This window comes from Choloepus didactylus, chromosome 3 (assembly GCF_015220235.1).
Source record: "Choloepus didactylus isolate mChoDid1 chromosome 3, mChoDid1.pri, whole genome shotgun sequence".
Taxonomy (NCBI): Eukaryota; Metazoa; Chordata; class Mammalia; order Pilosa; family Megalonychidae; genus Choloepus; species Choloepus didactylus.
This window is the reverse complement of record NC_051309.1, coordinates 123685294-123708480: the sequence shown is the minus strand read 5'-3', so window position 1 is coordinate 123708480 and position 23187 is coordinate 123685294. Positions and strand designations below refer to the sequence as shown.

The 23187-nt window shown below is 36.2% G+C and overlaps 1 protein-coding gene across 27 annotated transcripts in view; it reads right to left on the bottom strand.

Moving 5' to 3' along the window:
* The window catches only part of ANK2 (ankyrin 2), a 739617-nt gene that overhangs the window by 107716 nt on the left and 608714 nt on the right, over positions 1-23187 (bottom strand). For 26 of the 27 annotated variants that reach the window (XM_037830495.1, XM_037830497.1, XM_037830494.1 and 23 more), the window contains 6 exons: positions 20529-20627; positions 17374-17571; positions 15129-15227; positions 14866-14964; positions 9818-9916; positions 2241-2438 (listed from right to left, as the gene is read on the bottom strand). In XM_037830495.1, coding sequence (XP_037686423.1) covers positions 2241-2438; positions 9818-9916; positions 14866-14964; positions 15129-15227; positions 17374-17571; positions 20529-20627 — 792 coding nt within the window. The remainder of the gene's footprint in view (positions 1-2240; positions 2439-9817; positions 9917-14865; positions 14965-15128; positions 15228-17373; positions 17572-20528; positions 20628-23187) is intronic. The other variant, XM_037830518.1, reaches the window with a different exon arrangement.

Sequence of the window (23187 nt, the reverse complement as noted above, 5' to 3'; positions counted from 1 at the left end):
TGTTGGGCTGATTAACACCAGATTTTTGAATATACCAAAGCTTTAAAGCTTTTTTGACCAACTGCCCTCCTACATACGTTTTTAAGTACAGGGTCAATGCCTTGTGTGTCTAACAAATAGCCACTCTGTAATCAGGAGTACGTTGCAAACACAAATCATTTTGTGGGCTCAGGTCTAGAGCCTGGCATAGTTCCCACTCCATGATCTCAAAACAATCCTCGTGACCAGATGGTTTAATCTCTTGGTTTTCTGATACTACAGAGGGAGAACACTAAAGTTGACAAGGGCCTATGGAACATACAGCAAAAAAATAAAAAATAAATAAATAAATTAAAAAGCCTGGGAAGTGTTTTAGTGTATGTCTTACCCTCACGACTATTTATGACCTCATTGTAAACAAAGATCATCCTCCAAGAAGCAATAGTACCCACATCACAGGGTCATCAGACAAATTGTTTTTAGCTAAGATGTTGTTTCCCTTTTAAACATTTGGTATTAATAACTCTTAGGAGCAGAGTGAATATTCCATTTTTTTCCCAAGTGTGGGGCAATTGCAGCAAGAATTTCATCCTTCTTGCATTAGTCCTATAAACCAGTATTTGTTGTTACAGCTATTTTCCTTCCATTCAATGCACATACTGATTATGGTGACACTCTGGATAAAATAGATGAGTTCTTTGAGACAAATCATATGCAAAGGGGAAAAAAAAAACAGCAAAACTTTTCCTTAAAATCCTGCTGCAACAGTGATCCAACCCCTTTATAAATTTGGAAACTCTTATTAGACAAAATTGCATAGGATCTTCCCTGTAGAATCACAAAACAGAGGTTGGAAAGCATCTCTTGAGTCACACATCTCCCTTCTTTCCCTATGCTAATCTCATCAAGATTTCAGTTACCCTCTGATATTTATAAACACTAAAATAACTTTAATGATTATGAGTCAACAACAGCTCAGAACCCTAGTGAGTTCCATTGTTAAACTGCCCTGTTAAATATGTTTCTTGTATTTTACTGCACTAATTTACTATGGCTTTAGATATATTTTTTAAATCCTAAAAATCTTTGGAAGATGAGGTACCATGTTTTATTCCCTATTTCAGTGTTTTACATATCAATTACATTTATTTATCACCTCAATTTGATGGGGCAATAATCTGGTCTCTTTTGGGTTCTTCTTATTATATTTTTGCTGTTGTTTTCTAATTTTTAAAAAATTGCTTAGACTCTTCAGATTTTCAGAATTTGAATAATTATCAATTTTTTATATTGAAACTTTTTACAGTGTGGGCAACTAGATAAGCCATAATAGCTAAATTGAAACACTATACTTTCAAACTTCCTTCTCCCCCAGATGCAGGATTAATGCTTATTTATTATGAGCAAATCAAAATTGTCTTATTATTAATCCAAATCATTGTTGTGTTTCTAGGAATTAAAGTTTAAAGCACATTTAACCTTATCATTGTCCTTCAACAAATTAACTTCTTATAGGCTCATTTTCCTTCTCTTCTGCATTAGCCAAATTTCTTTTGTTCCAATTAGCTCAGTGTGTTCATTTTTTATACCACGTAACCTCCAATTTTCTATATTCTATATAGAAAAAAATCACTCTGCCCTATCATGAAATTTTGCACATAAGTAAAATTCAGGTTGGTATATATTCTTTGTTAGATGACAACAATAACTAATAAAGTGTAATTTTCTAGGTAAGCTCTGTTTACACTGAGGCAAAAGTATAGCTGGTAGTGTCAAGATTAGAGATCAGAACAGGAATAAGAATGCCAAATGAGTGCTGACTGATTTGAGAAAATGTAAGATTAAGTAAAGTGAATGTCTATGTAGGACTCCTAACAAGTATAATTTTGCCAATATAGTACAACATTGTCTTCCTTGCCAGTAATATCAATTCCATCTATTTGAGGACCTTATTTTTTTTCCTTTTGGGATACATTATAGATTTGATTATGGGAAAGAAGAGAAAGTAGCCCTTGCTTTATGGAAATTTGTTTTATTTAAAGTGCTAGGTAATTGGACTAGAAACAACACAGGCATTAATTAGTGGGATGGAATTTAGTACTCTTACTGAAGACACTACATGACATTTCACAATCACCTCTGATCACTTAGTCAGAGGCCTGATGGACACCTGCCTTTCTTGATACCATGCGTAGCACAACAGCAGGGACCTGGCTAGGGAACCCTGTTGGGCTGCACTGTAATGAACCCAGTCCACTTACCTTAGTAGCTAAGGAGTGGGCTGCTCCTGCTTCCAAGAGGACTGATGCCACATCCACCTGGCCTTCCCTGGCAGAGATGTGCAGGGGCGTGTACCCATTTGTAGTGGCTGCATCTGGATGAGCCATATGTTGTAGAAGCAGCTGGACAATTTCTGTCTTACCCAGGCGGGAGGCAATATGCAAAGGTGTCTGTTCCTCCTACAACTCAAGTCAAGTGATAAGTTAGAGCCAGGACAGACCAAACTTCACTGACAAGATATTTCACTCAGATGTTCCATGACGTCTCCTGGGAACCTCTAGGAATCCCTACCCAAAAGGAAATTATTATTGCTCTGACCATGGATTATTTGAAATTTTGTTACAGAAGTGACATGATTGGTCACAAAATCTCCTTTATAAAGATCTCATAGATCTTTTAAAAATATGTACTTCTATGAGCTTGGTCTTTGTTTTCTGGGCACCCAAATATCTTTCACAACTCATTAAGGCTTCAGCCCTCACTAATACTTAAATATAAATCAACTCACAGTTTTGAATAAGAAATCTGGTCCAGCAGTTCTAAGACCTAGATTTTTGTCTAAGAGCTTTCACTATAGGCAGAATTTGTTCTGGGAGCTGTATCAAGAGAAAAAGAACCAAGGATGCTGGGAAAACTCGGTTCTACTCCACCCAGCAAGACAAGGATACAAATGCTGGTCATTTTCTTCAAGGAGAGAATTGTAGATAAAAAAGATATGTAATCTGACTTAAAAAGATTTTCCAGTAAATGTTGCAGATGGGTCTGAGACTTGCATCAATGACTTCAAGGGTGAAATAGAACTCTGGCAAGAAACAAATTGGGTTAACTCTTTGCCAAGTGCTTTTGATTTAAAAACAGAGAAAGAATATAGCAGATATAAGCAATAGGACAGATATGTTTGAGGAGGCACAAGAAATAACCTGACTAATATGTAGTCAGAAAAAATGTTTTCAGTGTTAGAAAACCAGGCCAAACACTGTATCTTGTTAAAACAAGAAATTGTGTGTAACCTTAGTGATAAAAAGAGGTATATCTTTACAATGTGCTAAAGGGCACGTCCTAATAAACATGAGGAAGAAAGCTGGGCCAGCTTCCAAAGCTAAGAGATAATGGAGTAAAGATATAATTGAGCAGGGCAGATCTGTTCAAACAAATGCAGTGTCCTAAAGTTATGAGAAAAAAACAGTATTAAGAGTGAGTTCTAAGTAGAGATGGGATGGCATTGTATGAATTCCAGGGTGGTTAGAAGTAAGTAATATATAACAATAATATAATTACTTTATTAATACTGATAGAATTTGATGAAATGTACAATTTATAAAATTCTTGTATGTATGAAGATACTTGATCCTTATAATAGGCCTGAAAGGAAAACATAAAATGTACTATTAGCCCATTTTCCAGATAAACAGAGTACAAAGAACTAAATGACTCCTCCAGGATTGTCCAAGGTCACTCAGCTATTAAAACAGGACATGAATTCAGAAGTTTTGATTCTAAAGGCAATATTTCTTTGCCTACAACATTCTGCAAGATATCCACTAAGAAAACTACCCAGACAATGTGACTCTCAATAGTAATATGGAGACTGAAAACACTCAAGAAGATAAAACTTCCTCTGAAACACAAAGGAGAACAAAGAAGAATGTGAGAATGAACTTTTACAAAAAATAAATAGATAGCAAAACAGACAAACAACAACCCTAAAAACAAGGAACTTGAGAATAGCTGTGGTGAACATTTGTGGTTTCTGGGTCTCCCTTCTTTAACCTCTGTCCTTCGGAATTTGATGGTGTGGGAAGTTGCAAGTGGCACAATCTAAAATGTGTTTTTAGATGAGCATGGAGAGAGTTGTAATGATGACTCCTTAAAGTTGAGAAGTAGTGGTCCTTGACAGGTGGTAGCTAAGTAACTGACTAAATTGCCAACTACTGCATCTTGGTTCTCGGTTCACAGAATCTTAAGGTACTTGTTGAAAAACAAAAGTTAGGCAATAAGAAGTCTTGCCAACTTTCTTCAACTTTTGGTAAGGTATTCTCTGAAAACGGAAAGGTAAGAACATATAAATTTTGCTAAGAAAGTCCATTTAACCTGGAACCAGGACCATAAGGTCCTTTGAGTTTTGAGGCAATCAGTTCTATGTTGAATTGCAAAATTGAATTTGTTGCCTCAAGTGACAATTCAAGTGAAGGCAAAGAATGGGATGAGCTAAAGAATTGGGAGAGGCCTGATTCTCCAGACCTGTTCCAAATATCAGAGGCAACAATTACCTTATCATAAAGCCTCATTGACTGGGATACAGCCCAGATCAGGAAGTAGAAGAGCTCTGCTTTACTTCCCTGGCCTGTTTTAATTTGCTCCGAGACAACAAATTGTGCAGAACTGCTGAGCCACATCTTCTTTTAGCAAGAGACAAATACTAACGCCTGGGACAAATATTAATGCCAGAGTTCTATTTCACCCTTGAGGTCACTGATGCAAGTTTCAGACCCATCTGCAAGATTTACTGGAAAAGGTTCGAAGACTTGAAAAAATTTTTGCAATTAGTTATTAGCTAACAGAGTTCCCAGGAACAAATCTACTGGCATCCAAACAAAGTTTCAAGTAAGTTTAATGCCTGGGGTCCTATAATTGTTCAATCTGTAAAGTTAACAGCAGATCCCCATAGTTGTGCCAATATAATGCGGCACCTAAAGCAAGAGAGCTCCCAGAAAAGCAGTTCCTGGTGGCCTTCTCAGTTGTGTCCATGGAAGACGCTGGGCAAGGAAGGACCTTCCTGATAGCAGGGCCTTGGGGCAAACAAACACTTTGGCTGACCAAGGAACTTTCTCCACTGCAGCCCTGCAGGACATGTCTCAGGTTCTTGACTAGTGACTAGCGATTGTGGCTTCCACTTTTCAAATGAGAGGCAATGTTGAGATTTTTCTTTCATTGTATATTAAGAGTAGGTAACCATATAGTTTAATCCTATGTTTATATAACCATAAGTTGTTACTTCTAAACCTGATTGAGAAGACTAGGATCTTAGACCTTGATGTAGTAACCGATTGCAATTTTTAACTATCTTCCATCTGGGGGAGAGGGAAATGGAAAACAATGGCATTAGGCTAAGAGAGAAGATGTTTTGGAATTGCATGTGTGTAGGTATGTGTGCTGGAAACCAAGGCAAACCAGAGCAGGTAAGTGTTAATTTTTCCGCCCAGTGTCTCTTACAGTTTTCTTCTGGGAATAGCATCCCCTTTCTTTGGGAGAAGTGGACACGCCACATTCCATGCAGTTTTAGAAGGGCTGCCATTTCTTATCCTACCTCCACTGTCTACATGAATGGGCATGGGATAAAGCCCGATCCTATAACCCCATACTAGTGATCAACTCAGGAAGGAAATGTGACCAATTAGATTCCTTCCCTGCAGTGGTTTGTATGAATGGAGAGAGAAGGATTCTCTTCATATCTGAAACGGGAGATGATGTCAGCAGCGAAGAGCTAGCAGAGACAGAGGGAAACAGAGGAGAAGAGGACAGGAAAGAAGAGAAGGAGGCAAAGAACAAAGAGAAGAAGAAGGAGGAGGAACCAACAAAATTGTTTCCTTAGATTCAGAATTTCCTGAAGCAAGTTCCACCCTTGGACTTTCCAGTAGTGTGAGACAGTAATTTCCCCTCCCTCAACTTTTTTTTTCTTTTGACTGAAGATCGTTTGAATGGGTTTCTGTTTTAGTAACTGAAACTATTCTTAACATGCAGAGATCTACTGCGGAAGAAGCCCACGTCTCTTAAGCAGCAGATATACACGAGAAAGGTGGTAATGTAGAATTTGAGCAGTACTGAGGCAGGCTAGAGCAGGGACCTGAGAGCGGAGAGAGGACACCCTGAAGAAACCCCTCAGCAAGGATGGTTAATCAAGTCAGGAGGGTCTGTCCTGCACGGATATCCTGGCTTGGGCTGCCCACCCACGCAAAACACCCAGCGGCGGCTGACAAGCCAAAGTGCAACATCTACCACCAGGTGCCACCCTGGAGAGAAGGGAGGGTGGGAGAAAGAGCCCTGAACAAGCAGTGAGGAGGGAGAGTAAGTAAAGCTAAGCAATAAAAGCAGATTGTCCCACAGTGCCGGGGCCTCCTACCTCTCTTTTCTTGAGAGAGCACCTGCGTGCTCCTCTTTGTTACATGTCCCCAATAAACTTCCTGCCAGCTCACTCGATCTGTGCTGTGCCCTTGAATTCCTTTTCACAGAATGGCCAAGAACCCAGGAATTCAATGCCGATAACAGCATTGGGTAGTGGAAAGAGTACAAGCTTGGAACCCTTTCTCTTATCCTTTCTAACCCTGTGACCTCAGGCAGTCAGCACAATGTGGAAGTTTAAACCCTAAATCACAATGTGGTAATGCCTACCCTAAAACACAGGATTGTTCTGAATGTGGAATTAGATAACATATGTAAAAAAAAAAAGCACTGTATAAATATTAAATAAATCAAAGAGTTTCAGGAAACAAAGGGTTAAATTAAAAACCACAAACCCATGGTGAACATACAATTTACAGGAGAACAGGTGAAAAGGAAAAATCCCTGTTTCTTACTGCTCAAAGCATAATCCCAGAATCAGCAATATCACTACCTCCTAGGGAGCTTGTTAGAAATGAGGAAGTTGAGCCCCACCAGAGTCACAAACTGCATTTGAACAGGATCCCCAGGGGATTTTTATGCATATTGACCTTTGGGGTCCACTATCTTATAAGGCTATAGTATCTTCCTCTGTCCACAGTCAGAAGGATACTGTAGGGAAGAGATTTGAACTGCATCTAGGATTACTAGGAAAGCTGAAAAAACTCAAAGAATTGCAGAGCTGAACTTTGATATTTAAATGAGGAAGAATAAAAAATAAAAATTTAATGGGTGTTTATTTATACATATAGACCATGAGACTAAATGTAGTTACAAAAGAGAAGTAAAACAAAAGAAGTAATGGAATCTGTGTATAAAACAAGCAAGCAAATAAACAAATAAATGCAGTATTTCAAAGGAAAAAGTCTGTAGCTAGTGGCATTTTTGAGGTAGGGGTTTCACAAGTTATCCAAAAAGGAGTCAGGCTATAAGAATAGGTTAAATAAATTTAGAAAAATTGGTAGAGATTCATGAAAGACTAGCAAGTTTCCATTAAGAAAAGAACAAATTAAAATTTGAATAACAGAAATAAAACATTAAGGGGTTTAATTTTAAGAGAGAGAAATAGGAAATCCTTATATTATTAAATATGGATTACAGAAAGACTATGCCAGAGACATTACCACAGTTTCCAGTAAAAATAATGTGGTAGTTTGAAGCTGCTTTGTACCCCAGAAAAGGCCATGTTCTTTTAATCCATTCCTGTGGGTGGAGACCTATTGTGGGTGGGACCTTTTGATTTAGTTATTTCAATTGAGATGTGACCCACCTTGTCTTGAATCTCCTGCTGGACTCCTTTATAACAGGATAAAACACACACAGAAGCTAAGAGATGAAATTAAGAGAAGCTCACAGAAAAGGCCCCAGAGAAGCTGAAAGGAAGCCTCTGAAGCCAGAAGGTGGAAGCAACAAAATCTGGGAGAGAAGGACCAGCAGACATTGCCATGTGCCTGGCCATGGGACAGAGGAGTCCAGTTTGCCAGCAGGATTTCTTCAGAGAAGGTATCATCCTGTTGAAGCCTTGATCTGGGCATTTTCCTGGCCTTAGAATTGTAAACTTGTAAGCTAATAAATTCCCATTGTTAAAGGCCAGTCCATTTCTGGTGTATTGCATTTCGTCAGCTTTAGCAAATGGAAACAAATAGTGAAGTTCATGATGCTAGGGGTTTATTGGTTTACCAGAGTAATGTTTAAAAAGTAGCTGAGGGCCAGGGAAACTTAAAAGGAAACAAGAAAAATGCCAAGGTGGGGGACAATAGTAATGCAGTTTGAATAAAGACAGCTCTAAATGAACAAGAGCATAAGTTACTATTGATAAGCCACTAATCGTAGCATGGATGAAAGAAGATAAAACCTAAAATGACGAGTAATGTAAGGCTGCCCATTTACCACCAGATTTTGCATGGGACTTGTTACAAGAAAATGCCTGTATATTTTACAAAGTCAGAGAATGTTAAGAGAAAGTCTAGAGAGAAGTTTTGAGGTCTCTGTGTCCTATGAAGTGTAATGACTTTGTTTGGAATCACTAACAATTAGTAGGATTTCAACCAGGTGGTTTCACTCCAATGCAACATTATTTCTAAAATGGAATCATCATGATGTGATTCATATAGAAGTGAATTTTTAACATAGGTATATCAAATATTGAAGAAGGGAAGAAGTATTTAAGTATTCCATGAGAATCCCAAAGATGTTAGTATAAAAATCAATGTAACAACGTGGAAAAGGAAATAGAAGATACAATGCATAAAAATATATAGATAGATAGATAGATAGATTACTGGGGCATTCCATGTAAAGGAAAAGGTGTGAAATGAAATTCAGAAGTGAAATTTTAAAAAACATCAAGAAGGAAAAATAAGCTGGGGGAAGGGGGAGGTATGGATTAGAAATGATAAGAAACAGGATGAGTCTGCTCAAATCTCTAGTGCCAAAAATTTTCTATTTCTGAATAGTAGAAATGCCTTAATAAGTAAAATCAGAATAAGAAAGCAAGAACACATTATAGAAAGTGGGAAAGTGAACAGATGCAGGAAAATATTGACACTATATGTATAATTTGCTTTTTTTTTTTTTTTACCTTTGCTTTAATTTTTTTTTTTTTTTACCTTTGCTTTAATTTTTTTTTTTTTTTTTAAATTCAGTTTTATTGAAATACATTCACAAACCATACAGTCATCCATGGTATACAATCAACTGTTCACAGTATGATCATATAGTTATGCGTTCATCACCACAATCTATTTCTGAACATTTTCCTTACATCAGAAAGAATCAGAATAAGAATAAAAAATAAAAGTGAAAAGAGAATACCCAAACCATCCCCCCATCCCACCCTATTTGTCATTTAGTTTTAACTCCCATTTTTCTACTGATTTTTTTTCAATTTTTTAACTTTGTTTATCAAAAAATTAAAAACAAACAGGCAAACAACAACCAAAAAAACCCCACAACATTTCAAACAAACCAATGGATATAATTTGCTTTTAAGTAACTAGTAAGGAATGTCTGTGACAATTTGATTGGCTTTGAATTAATTTTAATATGTATAGCATTTATACAGTATTGGTGAAATTTAAAAATTCCCAAAGATTAAGTGATACATGTGAAAAGCCTTTCATAATTTGACCGTATTAATATGTAAGTAAATGCTGTGTTTCCAATGCTAATATTGGAAATGCTAATATTGGAAATGCTAATATTTCTGAAACTGGGCTGCATTTTTCATTGTGCACATTTACTGTAATGTTTCTTTTTTGACTAAAAATCTACTACTGAATTCATGCTTTCCCTCATAATCCACAGCATCTCCAAATCAAGGAAACGAAGGCTAACACCCTCTCCTCAAGGTGGGAATCGTGCCCTACAGTGGGAGAGAACTTGGAGCACCAGCACCTACCCTGGCTCTGGCATCGACAAGGGCACCATTTCTCAGAAGGCATCGGACAACTTCCACCTGCCCTGCCCGGGCCGCCATGTGCAGTGCTGTCTCCCCACGCTGCCGAGAAACAAAGATGGTTGAATCGTAAATAAACCCATCACGCAGAGTGGTAAAGAATAAAGTTGTCCTTTTTGTGAAACTCAGCCACATATCCAAGGAATTAAGAAATCTATATGAAAAAGCATAATTATTTAGTCTAGAAAAATAAAGTTTGAATCTCTGACATCATCATCAAGGATAAAACAAATGTTTATTTTATTTCTTTCAATCTATGACAAACCAGTGAACTTGTCCAAACACCCGAGAAACCCTGAGGTTTAACTTCATAATCGAGCCAGCAGAACTTACACTGATTTTAGTGATGAAGTTATCTTTTATCCTATAAACCTAAAGTCTGTCACTGGCATACTTCATGGTGTGTCACACCTTGATCTGATGTTAATGAGAAACTCTAGATGCGGAATACCAAGTCAACACATTGCAAAAAATTACATCATTTGTACCATATATGTCATTGTTTCTCAAAAATACAAAATTTAATTCTGAAATAAATTTCTATTTTCAATCTTGTTTTTCTTTGTGTTATGAGACTAGAGTACAAGTGTTCATGCAAGAAATATTATTTGCCCAGAAAGTCCCCTATTAATATTAAGGGGCATGTTTAATTAGAGTCAGGGATTTGAGAGATTGAGAGATGAGTAAAGCGACTGCTCTCAGTGACACTTGTAAGGTAGACAGCACTGGGCATCACGTCACTCTTCAGGTGTCTTCGTGCCGCATCAACGTCGGACACACTTTTCAGGAAATGGTAGCTTAAGCTGCAGCAGGGAGGATCAGGGTTAGATGTAAGAGAATTTTCTCATTAGGAGTCCTGTTAATAACTGCCACAAAGTGAGTTGTTTTTTAATCAGCATATTTTAACACCATGTGAAGTTCTGAAGCCAGAATTTCTTTCATTCAAATAATTTGACAGTTATAAAAGAACAGGCTATTGGAATACAATTATTACAGAATTATTTACCACAGCTATTCTAGAAATTAAGGCAGATTTCAAACAAGTAAAGCAAACCATTCCAAATAACCCAAATTGATTTTAAAGTTGGTTGTGGTAATTTAGATCTTTTATGACAAATTCCAGTGAATAATTCCTTCAGAGTCCTTGCACAACAAAAACCCTTAAATTTGGAAGGTTTGAGGTGAACTTTAATTTGGTACACACCTCACAGTTAATTTTTCCCTGTATTCAGAGATCCATTGCTCATAAAATTATGAGAAATTCATTTCAAATGATTTGATTTTGAAAGCATTACATTGAATATCTACTCTAATTTTCTCTTCTCTGTTGATGAATCATTTATCCTCTAATGGCCTTAATTTCTGATGACATATTTTGACTTCTATTAAGTAAATGAATCTGGAGTACAAGTACATTGATTTGAAAAATGATGTATGATTGGAATAACAGAATTTGTCTTCAGGCTTAGGATATTCTCAAGTATTGTGAGATTTTTCCTCTTTGGACCACCATGACTTCTAACTTGTTTTCTATATCACCTGTCTCTAAATAGACAAGGCTAAGAGCTTCTAAATATTAAAAAAATAAAATAAAACTTAAATCTTTACCTTATTTCTAGGTCTTACTCCTTTTGATAGAAATAAAGTTAAGAGTAAATTTCCTTACAAGGTGTTAAGTCAAAGAGAAACCAGGAGTTCCTAGTCAATGATAATTTTACCTATTCATTTTACAACCCATGTTTCATCAAGTAAGAGGTTCTGAAATCTAAAAATGTTTCCAATATTAGTCTTCATATTTCTAAAACCTTTATTTTATAATTAAAACAAGTTATTTTATGGTTTTACACACATTTGAAATTGATTAGTCAGATATAAAACCTAACTTAAAGTATTAGACTTTTACTCTAAGGAAAGTTAATGTGATATACATATATACATAGACAACACGTGGTTGTGCCACTTTATAACAAGTTTTTGTTTAATCCTTATTTAATGACTCTTGGGTAACTAACTTTTATTGTAAATTACTTTTATCCTTTTATATTTATATTAGCCTATTTGTATATAAGAAAACAAATAGTCTATACATTTGTACTTATTTATATAATAAACAAATGATAGTCTATATTTATACTTATTTTTGTAAGTATACAAATGGCAGCATTCTACTCCCATGGTTCAATCAATGAATACTTTGGATTAAGAATTGTAATTGGCAGTTCAGCTTCCTAGGTTTCAAAGTGCATTTCTAAGCTTTTTGGAAAAAGACCTTGGCAGTAATAACATCTGCTCATGAATGAAGTACACCTCGCACTTGGAGTGAATTTTTTCAGACAAAAACAAGACTGGCAAGAGAATGGGTACGCTCATGTCCAAAGCAGGTACTAAGTTTCATGCCCCTGTTCCCAACTGTTAAATCTGACTCTGCCAACAACTACATTGACTTCCACTTTGGCGCATCAAGTCGGAAAGCATCAAAGCACAACAGATAGCATTGCATTCAAAAATGCAACATGATTTCAGGCAACACACAAAGGCTCCAAGGGTGGGGGAATCTGGGGTCAGGAAATGACCAACTCTGACACAGCAAGCAGGCAGTCAGTGTCCACACGGTTTCTTAATCAACCTGTAAGGAGTTATGGATCTAGTAGTTAAAGCTTCATATTCTGAGAATACACTAGTTCACAAGCATTCCACTGCTAGAGAAAGTTAAATTCCTCTAAATATAGGGTTGCCAGACACAGCAAACTGAAATACAAGACAAGCAGTTAAACCAGAGTTTCAGAAAAACAATATTTTTAATATAAGTATATGTTCCAAATACTTCATGAGACATACTTATACTAAAAAAAAAATTTACTATTTATCAGGAATTCATCTTTAATTGGGAGTCCTGTATTTATCTGGCAACCTATCTACACAGTCTCTGCTCCCTGAAAGGCACATCTTACAAAAACAAAAACAAACAAACAAAAACAACTAGGAAACATGTTGGAAAGAGGATTATATGGTCAGATGTCTCTCAAGTGTTTGTTTTGAGGGAGCTGGAGGGAAAGAGCATGTATGTAATGGACAGATGAAAAGAGAAAGCAAAAATGAAGAACTTTAGAATGACCAACAGTGGGAAGTTAAAATTTAATATAATAATTGCCACATTTGGGAGTCATTAAGAACATGAAACTATTTCAAATTTTGTTTAATTAACACTTTATTTATTTTATTTGAAAGTGTACATATAGCCTATATAGCATGTTTTGCAGAGGGAGTGTGTTGTAAAACCATAACGCTCAAACTTTTGGGTTGGTTAGTAAGAAGCAAATTGAGTGGTCACAGAATCCCATAACCTTTCAATATGGATCACACTGATAATTTTGCAAAAAAATTTCCGCTCAAAAGATTGATCTAGGGGATTTCAGTCAAGCACCCCATAGAATACACTTGTGCATGTTATTATTACATAATTTAGCATAGTATCACTATTGTTCCTGTGATCCTGTAGGAATAGGAACACAAAGGAGGAAAACAGAGTCCAGTGGGCATAGACATAAAGTACTTTCCCTGAAAGTTACTAGCCTGGATGTAAGTCTGTATAGGTTAAAATTATTTAAAAAATTAAAAAAAAAAAAAGATGATGTTTATTTCTTTTAAAGTTCTAAGAAGCTACTAGAAATTAAACATAATTTGGCAGGTTGTGAAATTACCCTTATTCTTAACGAAGTAATTAAAGATCAGCATATAATATTATTACCTTAGGATCAATAAGCCATAATTAAGGAAATTTATAAACATAGACTTTGTATTTAAAATTTTTAATGGGTTTATGTTCCGATTGCTGAACAATATGAAAGGTATTTAATAATATTTGAAATGAAAAAGTTTATTTACACAATGGATTCTGCCCAGGCATCAAATATGTCAGAACAGAAACAGTGTCCAAACTACAAACAAGAACATGAGAAGGAATACAAGTAAAAAGTGAAATTGGACATTCTGTTTCACAACTCAAATGGAAGGAGATGCCAAAAATTAGCAACAGTAATCAATCAACTGCTTTTGAAAATATGATTCATTTTAATAATAAACGCTAACATATTTTAGGGGTGAATTATTTTGATTGCATACTTTAAAAATATCATAATTTTGCAGTGGCCTCTTTCAAGCTTCAAATTAATGACTGCATCTCGTGAAGGGCAAATTCTCTTCTCAGGAGAAAATTTGTTTGCCAGAAAAAGTTTAAAGGGGTGGAATTCAAGGAAATGAGAGAAATATAAAGAAAGTAGAAGTAAAAATACTTATTTTCTTTAGGTAGAAGATTTCTGGATTATCCACTATTTATCAGCAGAAAGTTATTTGGAGACCAATATTCATTCAGAACACATTAAAAAGTGCTGTGGTGGCATAACTATTTTGGTTATGAGAGGCCTCCATTCTAGCAAACAAAATCAAATCAAAACTAAAAATCAAAGTAAGTTTAGAAAATGTAAAATCCAGGTAATTAAGGAGAGGGAATTTGACATCAAGTAAATATTCCTAATATAGATCTGTCTCTGTTTAATCTTTTGATATGATTAATGATGGTATTAACTCAATTGTTTTGGTGTTTTAACTGAAATTATCTGGAATATAATTTATTTGAGCAACTGGGATGAGCCCTGAAGACTTTATTAAAATCAATCATCCATTCTCTTTCAGGGGAGCTTTAGAAATTTTCCTAAATGCGTTTGAGATGCATGTTCTAGCCATCTGTACCAGGAAGCCTAAACTCTCTTACTCCACAGCTTCCTTTTTGTTTTCTTACACACTTCTTGCTCTATCGATTTCTTCTCAGCCAAATTCTAAAAATTATTCCAATATTATGTTATCTTGGGAGCCCTTTTAAAAGCTCAGATGTTCACTCCGATCATACACACGCACAAACATACCTACACTCGCCCACACTCTTTTCCTCTCACTCTGTCTCCTGTGGTTATTCTAAACCAAGCCATACTCACAATGTTAGTGACATCTGGAGAGGCTCCGTTCTGCAGCAGAAGGAGGACAATGTTCAAGTGGCCCATGAAGGCAGCCACATGTATTGGTGTGAGGCCAGACTGCGAAACAAAGCAACAGCAGTTTTACTCCTCTGCACCGATGGGGGCTTTGGGGCTTCTTCCGAAAAATAAACTCGAGTAAAGAGGACAGAAGATGGGTGATAGGAAGGGGAAGAAGGAGCAAGAGAAAGAATGTCTCATGACAAGCTGAAACATTTTTCTACCTCTGTTATAGCTTGGATTGAAGCCCCATATTTCACCAGCAGTTCCATGACTTTGATGCGGTTTTTCTTGCAGGCAATGTGCAGTGGAGTAAAACCATTCTGTGCAAAAGACAATCAAGTTAGTTGAAAACATGCAGATACGATTTTCACACAACTCCATGCTGGCACATTGCAGGCGATAATGTTACAATGTCACATAATGCTCCCAATTCCTCCAACCCTATCCGTGTTGGGATTTGGAAAGAGAAGAAGTAGTGGTGTGATCCTGTCGGTACTGAACTTGGCTGATACGTGGTGGACCTGTATATAATTCTGTTTGTGTAGTTACAAAGAAAATAAACATGAATAAAAAATCATGGACCGCCTCTTCCAAGAAAAAAAAAATAGAGAGGTAATTATATTTCAGAAGTTATAAGATGTTCCAAGGCATACTGATTGGTCGGGTTGTGAAACGGCTTGAAGATACACAGAAGATGAGCATATATTTTTCTGATAAAGGGCCATGTCTTCAGAGCATCAAAACTGTTCATTTGTCTTACTTCAAAATCTAAGAACATGACTGCCTCTATAAAAAATGTTTCAGCTTTGCTACCATTTCCTTCAGGGAGACGTTGCAGATTACCAGTAATCATTACTTATATTGGTAGTATTTTACATCTGGAAGTTATATTTCATACATTAAAAAGTTTGTATAAAATATGTGCAAATCAGATAAATTTTACCTTATTCAGAAATAATTCAGTTACTGAATATTTTCAGGAAAAGTATGGAGAATTTCTAGGATTACTGGAAAGAGATACATCTTAGAGGCAAAAGAATGTAAGGAGAAAGTTTTCAAGGTACTTTCTAACTTTTCAAACTGGGCTAGTGTCCACGAATTAGGGAAAATTACCTAAAACTTTGTTAACTAGCCCCATGTTTAGTCCTTATGTACTATATTTAAGTTCTCTTTTTATTTGAACAGTGATCTCTTTGTTGTATTTTATCCACTCTGCCAGTTAACAGTTTTGCCTCTCCCAACAGGGATTGATTGTCAGTCAATATTTTTAAACAATAGCAGTTCTCAGGAAAATATATGGTTTTACTTAAGATAATGACTTTTTACTCTTCACAATGTGACTACAAACCTAGTTAATTAATTTGTTAAGTCATTTTCTCTGATTATGAGATTCATAACAAGCCAGATATAAAGAGCCACATACACCTGCAACACTTAAAAGATTTTTAATTATTAGAATGTTATATTGTATCACCTTATTGAGTATTAACCCATTGAAAAATGAGTATTTTCTGCCTTATGAGAAAATAAATATCCCCATATAATTGCACATACCCTGAAAGTATATTTGCCCCCTGGTTAATTACATAAATTATTTCCAGTAAAAAATTTTCTAATAAAAATAAATTTTAATTTTTGATTATAATTACAGTCTCACCTTAAATACTGAATGCCTGAAGACTAATTTTAACTGACAGAAACCATGTAAAAACGTAGGAAAAAAAGGTTTGCGTTTATTGAGAATTAGGAAATAAGAGGCATAAATTAGTACATGCCTTAATACTTCCAATGATTACCATTAGAATATAGGTGAAGCAGGGAAGAATTATTCAGTATTAGACCTTAGGAGATGCAGACTGTGCTCTGGGGGCAGCCTTTTGCAGTTTTTCTCTTGAGCAATTCCTGTAGTGGTTTATATAAAATGCTTACTGAAGCAGTGAGAAGCTAGGCATCACTTTTTCTATTAATGTATGCTTGGGTAATCAGGTCAATAAAGAGAATCCCCACATGAACTCTTCACAAGTGTACAGTTTACACTAGTAAACTATATTCACCATTTACAAACCTTTTCTTTTCAAAATGAAATTAACAAAGTTCAATTTTTTCATACCTTGAAACTTACTCTCTCTAGAGTCACATGTATTTTAAAAATAATTTCCTTGTTTTCAGCTTCTATTTTCCATTCAAAATTCCATCGCTCTAGAGGTTTCATATCTATCTGTTTGCAATTCACTAGTTTCATAAAGGCTACCTCTGTGTTCTCTTAAATCTATCCTTGCTCACCATGATTTAACAGCAATGCATGAAGACATGAATTATGCAGGCAGCTTGTTGGGGGGTAACAAACTTAGCAAGACTGACTACATAGCTGTAATCAGGCATTGTTGGTGCTGCACCATAGGTTAATCAATGTGGGTTCTTTTGACTAGATCTGTAATCAGTTAAAGTGGTCTGGGCCGGGTTTACCAGGGCTCGGGCGTTGGGATTGGCTCTCTTGTCCAGAAGGAGTTTGGTTACACGATAGTGGCCACAGTGTGCAGCAACATGGAGGGCCGTCAGGTAGTCCAGAGTGACATCATCTACAGGCGCCTTGTGCTGTAACAGGTGCTTCACACATTCCACGTGGTCCCCTTGTGCAGCCATGTGAAGTGGAGACAGCCCGTTCTGTGCAACAAAACCAAACCAAGCCAAGTCCGCATTTTATTCATTACTTTCAAGTTCCAAAACATAAGAAAGTCAATCATGATTTCTGACATAGTTGGTAGCAGGGAGCAAAATAATTTCCATTTGGCAACTGAAGATATAGCAACTTGTATCTGGTGGAAAGGGAAGCTAAGAGAACATTTAATTTCAGAATCATGCTATTCTTAGGCAAAAACAAATTAATATGTCTTTCATGAATGAGTACACAGTATATGTGGCAATTCATCCTAATTTCACCATTATTAGGCAATACTAGTTATACAAACACAAGTGATAGTTGATGCTTAAATTATCTGTATCCCATTCCATGCACAGAAATCTAAATTCAATGAATCTCTCTGCCTGCATTTCATTATTTATAAAGTGGAGGGGGTGGGGGATGAAAGAGGAGGAGGTGAGCGGGTCAGGGAAGGAAGGATATTTTGAATATTGTTTAGGTCCATGTTGCTCTAAAATTCTGTGATTCCTTTTTCCTATTGTATTATGAGACTTGAATTGGACTTTGAGAGAGCAGGCAGGTAGGAATTAAAAGAGTGTGAGCAAATGTGGACTCTGTGCTATTACCACAAAACTTTCCAATTTTGGGGCCAACCTATATTTGTCATCATCAAAACTATTCAAAACATCTTCATCTTTAATCCTAGGGGAAGGTCAACAGCAGGAATATAAGAAAGCAGGATAAATTATTGGCAATTATCAATCAAGTAAGGCTGCCCTTTTTTTAAGTTAAATAAATAAGCTTACAGAAAAAAAATATGTAAAGTTAGGAAATAAAACTAAATTAGAAAAAAATTCCCATCTAGAGAGACTGGAGTATTGTCTGTTCTTAACAACCAATAGAAATATGGTGACTATTAAAAAAATTGCTGACCAAGTTTTCAGGTTGGCAGTCACTGAAAGAAGCAGAAATTGTGTCTTGATAAGATGCCAGAAAAGGTCCAAGTTTCTATACCCTCAACAAGGAAGGTGATTTGAATACAGACAGCTAAAAGCAAACTGTGGTGGCTTCTGGGTGGTAGCATTTTATGTGATTTTAAAAATTAATAATATATTTTATTTGATTTTTTTTCAGTATTGCTTTTGTATTTAGAAATTCACAAAATAGACTTAAAAAGCATAGCAGACTGACTGAGAAGGGATTTGTGGATTGAAGGAATTATAGTTTAAAGTTGGCATAGAGGGTAAGGTGTAGAGGGAATTCATGCCTTGTCTATGTTTGGATGCTGCAACAATTGCTGAAATTCTATCACTCTTTGATGCTGTTTTTTCCACTTGTTTACATGGAAAATAAAACATTCATCATTTAGTCTTTGTTTACTAAGTGGCTAACACAACAGACAAACCCTTATCCTCACAGAGGATACGTTCTGGTTTGGGAGACAGACAATTGAAAGAGATAAAGAAGTGAAATATAAACTTGCCTTTCCTCTGCCTCAAATGCTCTTCCCCCAAATCCATGTGCCCAGCTTTCTCACCTTATTTATACCATCATTCAAAACTCACCTTCTCAAAGTGGCCATTTCTGGCCACCGTATCCAAGACTGTCTTCACATACCCAAACTTCCTTGACCACCCTGTGCTACCATAAGTGCAAAGGAGAAACTAAAGCTCAGGGTGGCCAAGGGAGTTTGGTAGTGTATGTTCACTTCTCCATGATATAGACATTCATTTATAACCACAAATATAGATGGCTTATGTCTCTTCTTTGTGTGTTTCTAATTTGTAGCCACCCTTTCATGGTTTGTGGATCCTATATTTAAAGACTGAGTTCATTCTACACATATTTTAAACAGGTAGGCTGGTTTTTGCTGCAAAAGCTTTCAATTAAATATTTAATTACCATATAATATAAATTGAAAAACATTCACTTCTCTTGGCTGCCTTACTTTCCCAGGTTTACACTAGTAACAGCATCAGTCAATACCAACCCTGTTGGGAGGATAGGGAGAAAATGTAAGAACTGTCCTTTGTCTAAACTTTTATTGTTAGATTTAAGGATCCAAGGATTATTGCATATCCCATTAAATAAGTCTGTGTAATCATTTTAAATTAGTGTCTCATGATATCATCTAGAAATCTCCAAAGAAACAGAAAGAAGAGGCACTTATCTGAAATGGTGAATAAAGATATGAGCATTAACAAGGTAAGGTTAGATAATGGAGAATATAGTAATAAAGGCTTTAAAATACATCTTGTAAAGAAAAGCCACCAATAAATCAGGGCACCGCATGGTTTTTATTTATACATAAAAGTATTTCCCCCATAGTTGAGCCTACTGATGAAACAAGACAAAAAGTGCTAGGTGTACTGTGCCATGGAGAGCAACACAGTTGATTAATAATGGATTTTTGTAGGTGGCTTGTCCCACCTCATGCTTTCCATATGACTTCTACTAATCCCAAATACAAACCATCCAACACCACTGTTGAGCAATTCTTTTTACTGGTATTGCTCAAGAGATAAAAACTGAATGAGCCAAAATATTCATCCTGTATTGCTAATTGCAATGTTTTTGAAAGATAATTTTACATGTACTTTATAGCTATCTCAGAGAATCATAAAAAATCTAGACTTACAGAACATAAGTGTTAGGGTAATTCTTAGGCTTCATATTCTCATTTGTCTATAATACAGTTATATTCAAATTTCTACCTGCAGCAAGAATAGCAGGTTACAAAAATAAAGATTTTTGAAGGTGGACATGCAAATAAATATGTAAATATTTGCTAACTTTAAATAATTTTAAACAGTGTGAATGTTTCTTTGGAAACTATTCAATATATATCCTACATCCCTACCATACAAATATTGAGTACCTAGAAAATGTTAGGCTGATGCTCTGATTTCAAGAAGAATAGAGATGATTAAAAAGTGGCTTAAAGAGTTCTTGGGATCCTGCCTTGCTGATAATGACTCACCTTTGTCCTTGCCAGCAAAGGAGCACCCCGTTCCAGCAGAAGTTCCACCACTTGGTCATGCCCACTTCGTGCAGCACAGTGAAGTGGTGTCAACCCATCCTGTCAAAAGAAGTAAAGAATTAGGTCTAAGCTAGCTTAAAAAAAAACAGAAACAAAAAAACTACCAAGCTGCGCTTAATGGGATTGCATAAAAGAACGTTCTTGTTCATGGGAAATGTATACGTGAATTATATTGTTTGTTCAAGGATCTGTGTAGCCTGCTTTCATATGTTCAGAAGACAGAGCAATAGATGATGGATAATAGATAGGGAGGGAGGGAAAGAAAGAAATGGTGATGTGACAGAATGTTGAAGTTGGTGGATCGGGGTATCGGCGGAGGGGAGTCAGGGTATGCTGGAGTTCTGTGTATGGGTTTTGTATTGTTTTTGCAACTGTTCCTGTAACTTTGAATTTATTTCAAAATAAAATTAAAAAAAAAAATTACCAAGAATGCATCTGTTGCCACTGCAAAGAGTGGGTTTTCTGAACGCAATCCTGATGACTCTATAGATGAGTAGTGCAATTGCAGTTAATTAAATGTTTGATTTAAAATGAGACAGAGAGGGAGAAGAGTAAGAGAATATGAGAGAGACAGAGACCTAGATGGAGAGCAAAAAGAGAGAGAAAGGCTGAGACAAAAAAGAGATAAGGAGCGAGCAAGACAGATCTCACATAAGAAGGTTCAATGAATGAAACTTCACTGCTACTCACATGTTTGTGTAGTCAGGAAGACAGAAAAAGTAGAGTATGCATTTATTGAACTTTAAAGCCCTACATGCTTGGAAACCTACCCAGAGATTATATTTAATTATACTGTTTTCATTTTGTTTGTCCTAACATAATTGTACCTAAAAATTTTCCCATTAATCTAATTTGTTCATGTAAGTTCTGTCCTGAATTGTCACTACTATAATAAATTCTCTTAAAATTCTTCCTGATTCCCATAAAAGGGAAGGGACATTTTCTCAGATTCTTTGAAAAGCATCTGCACATATTTTTAACATGTAAAATGTATGTCATTATTTTCCATAGATCAAATTTATTATTAATATGTAGCATTTAAAATGTTTCAAATAAAAGTATGGGACACTATACGTTGTTTACAAAACTGTCTGACCTTGATACTTCTGGGTAGTTTCTGATTCAAGAGCAATCCCCAAATGCCCTCTGTCTTATATAGTTTATTTTTCCTCAGGGCAGTATGGTAAAAAAAGTGGATGAGGTGGGAAATATGAGGCAAAATGTAAGGAATAATGGGCAAGAAATGAATGGAATCCTGAGGACATAACTTAGCTGGTAATTAGAGGCTTAAGGATAAAACAAAGTTCATCACAGAGAAAAGATGTAGGAAGTAGGTAACAGTTGGAGGAAACGAGGGATTGTGCTCAATGAAGAGGATTCCAGAAGCTTCAGATTTATCCAGAACTATAATGGCCTATATTCTGTGTCTCTGCTTCCAGGGCCATCTCTCTAGGTTATGCTTTCCTCCTTATAAAAAGCACTTATCTGGATTACAAAGATCTCTTTCTGATCTAAGATCTGGGGTTTCTATTTGAATATCTTCCATTTGTCCTTCCAGATCCACGCTCTACCCTTCTCCACTCTGCTCTGACCTCCACAGATCGCATCAATGGGCCACCTCCCTCCGGCTCCCCATTGGGTTTGTCCACTGGGAAACCCAGTCAGAAACGGAAGGGACTTCCTGAGGGATCTCCTCAATCTGGCTGTGCCTCTCCATCAAAGGATACAGTTCCTGCCAGAGCAGCCTTCTCCACACAATTCTCTTCTTTCAGGTTCTGGTAACTTCTACTCCTCACCTTTCAGAGCCAGAGTCTCAATGAGCCCTGATGTTACTAGCCCCTGGGTACTGCACGATCTCTTGTGCTTTCCCTGCAGTCTGTCCACAATATTCTAAATGGATCCTTTATCAATATATATTCAAATTATCAAATTTGAGTGTGCCATCTGTTTTCTGCCAGGACCTGGACTGATAATGATTCCTTGCTTTGCTAAACTGATTTAGTTTGTATTAAAATATCAAATAACCAAAATAGAACTTGCAGTGTGGGCTTTCTGTGAATTAAGAAGGAAAAGACTGCCTTTCCAGGAAAGAGCATATAACTGCTGTAGTGGGGATGCCAAGTTACTTAAAAATTTGTCAGAGAGGGGGCTACAAGGAAACTGTGTAGGCAAAGTAATCAAAATAATGAATCTTTTTTTTTCATCTTGATACCCATTAGCCTGCGATCTTTGTGGCATTACAAAGCATGTACTTGCTACGTAAGTTATAGAACAATTAGTTACAGCAGAATTTCTCATACATATTCCTGGTGGTGGTGGTGGTGGTGGTGGGATCTTGGCATTTAGAGTTTGAGAGACTGAGGAATCACATGCAACTGTTAGTCATGTGGACTCGGGGGACATAAAGACATGGGTGTGAACCGCTGATCAGCCACCAAGGAGCAATTTCTCTGTGGCTCCTTCATGATGTGAATTTCATGATATATAAAATGGAGATGGTCTGTCTTATCCTATTTAACTGACAACTTATATGAAAAATTGGTGATGCTGCCTTAAATCATGTTTTGAAAAGGTATTCTTTTTTAAGGATTACATGAAA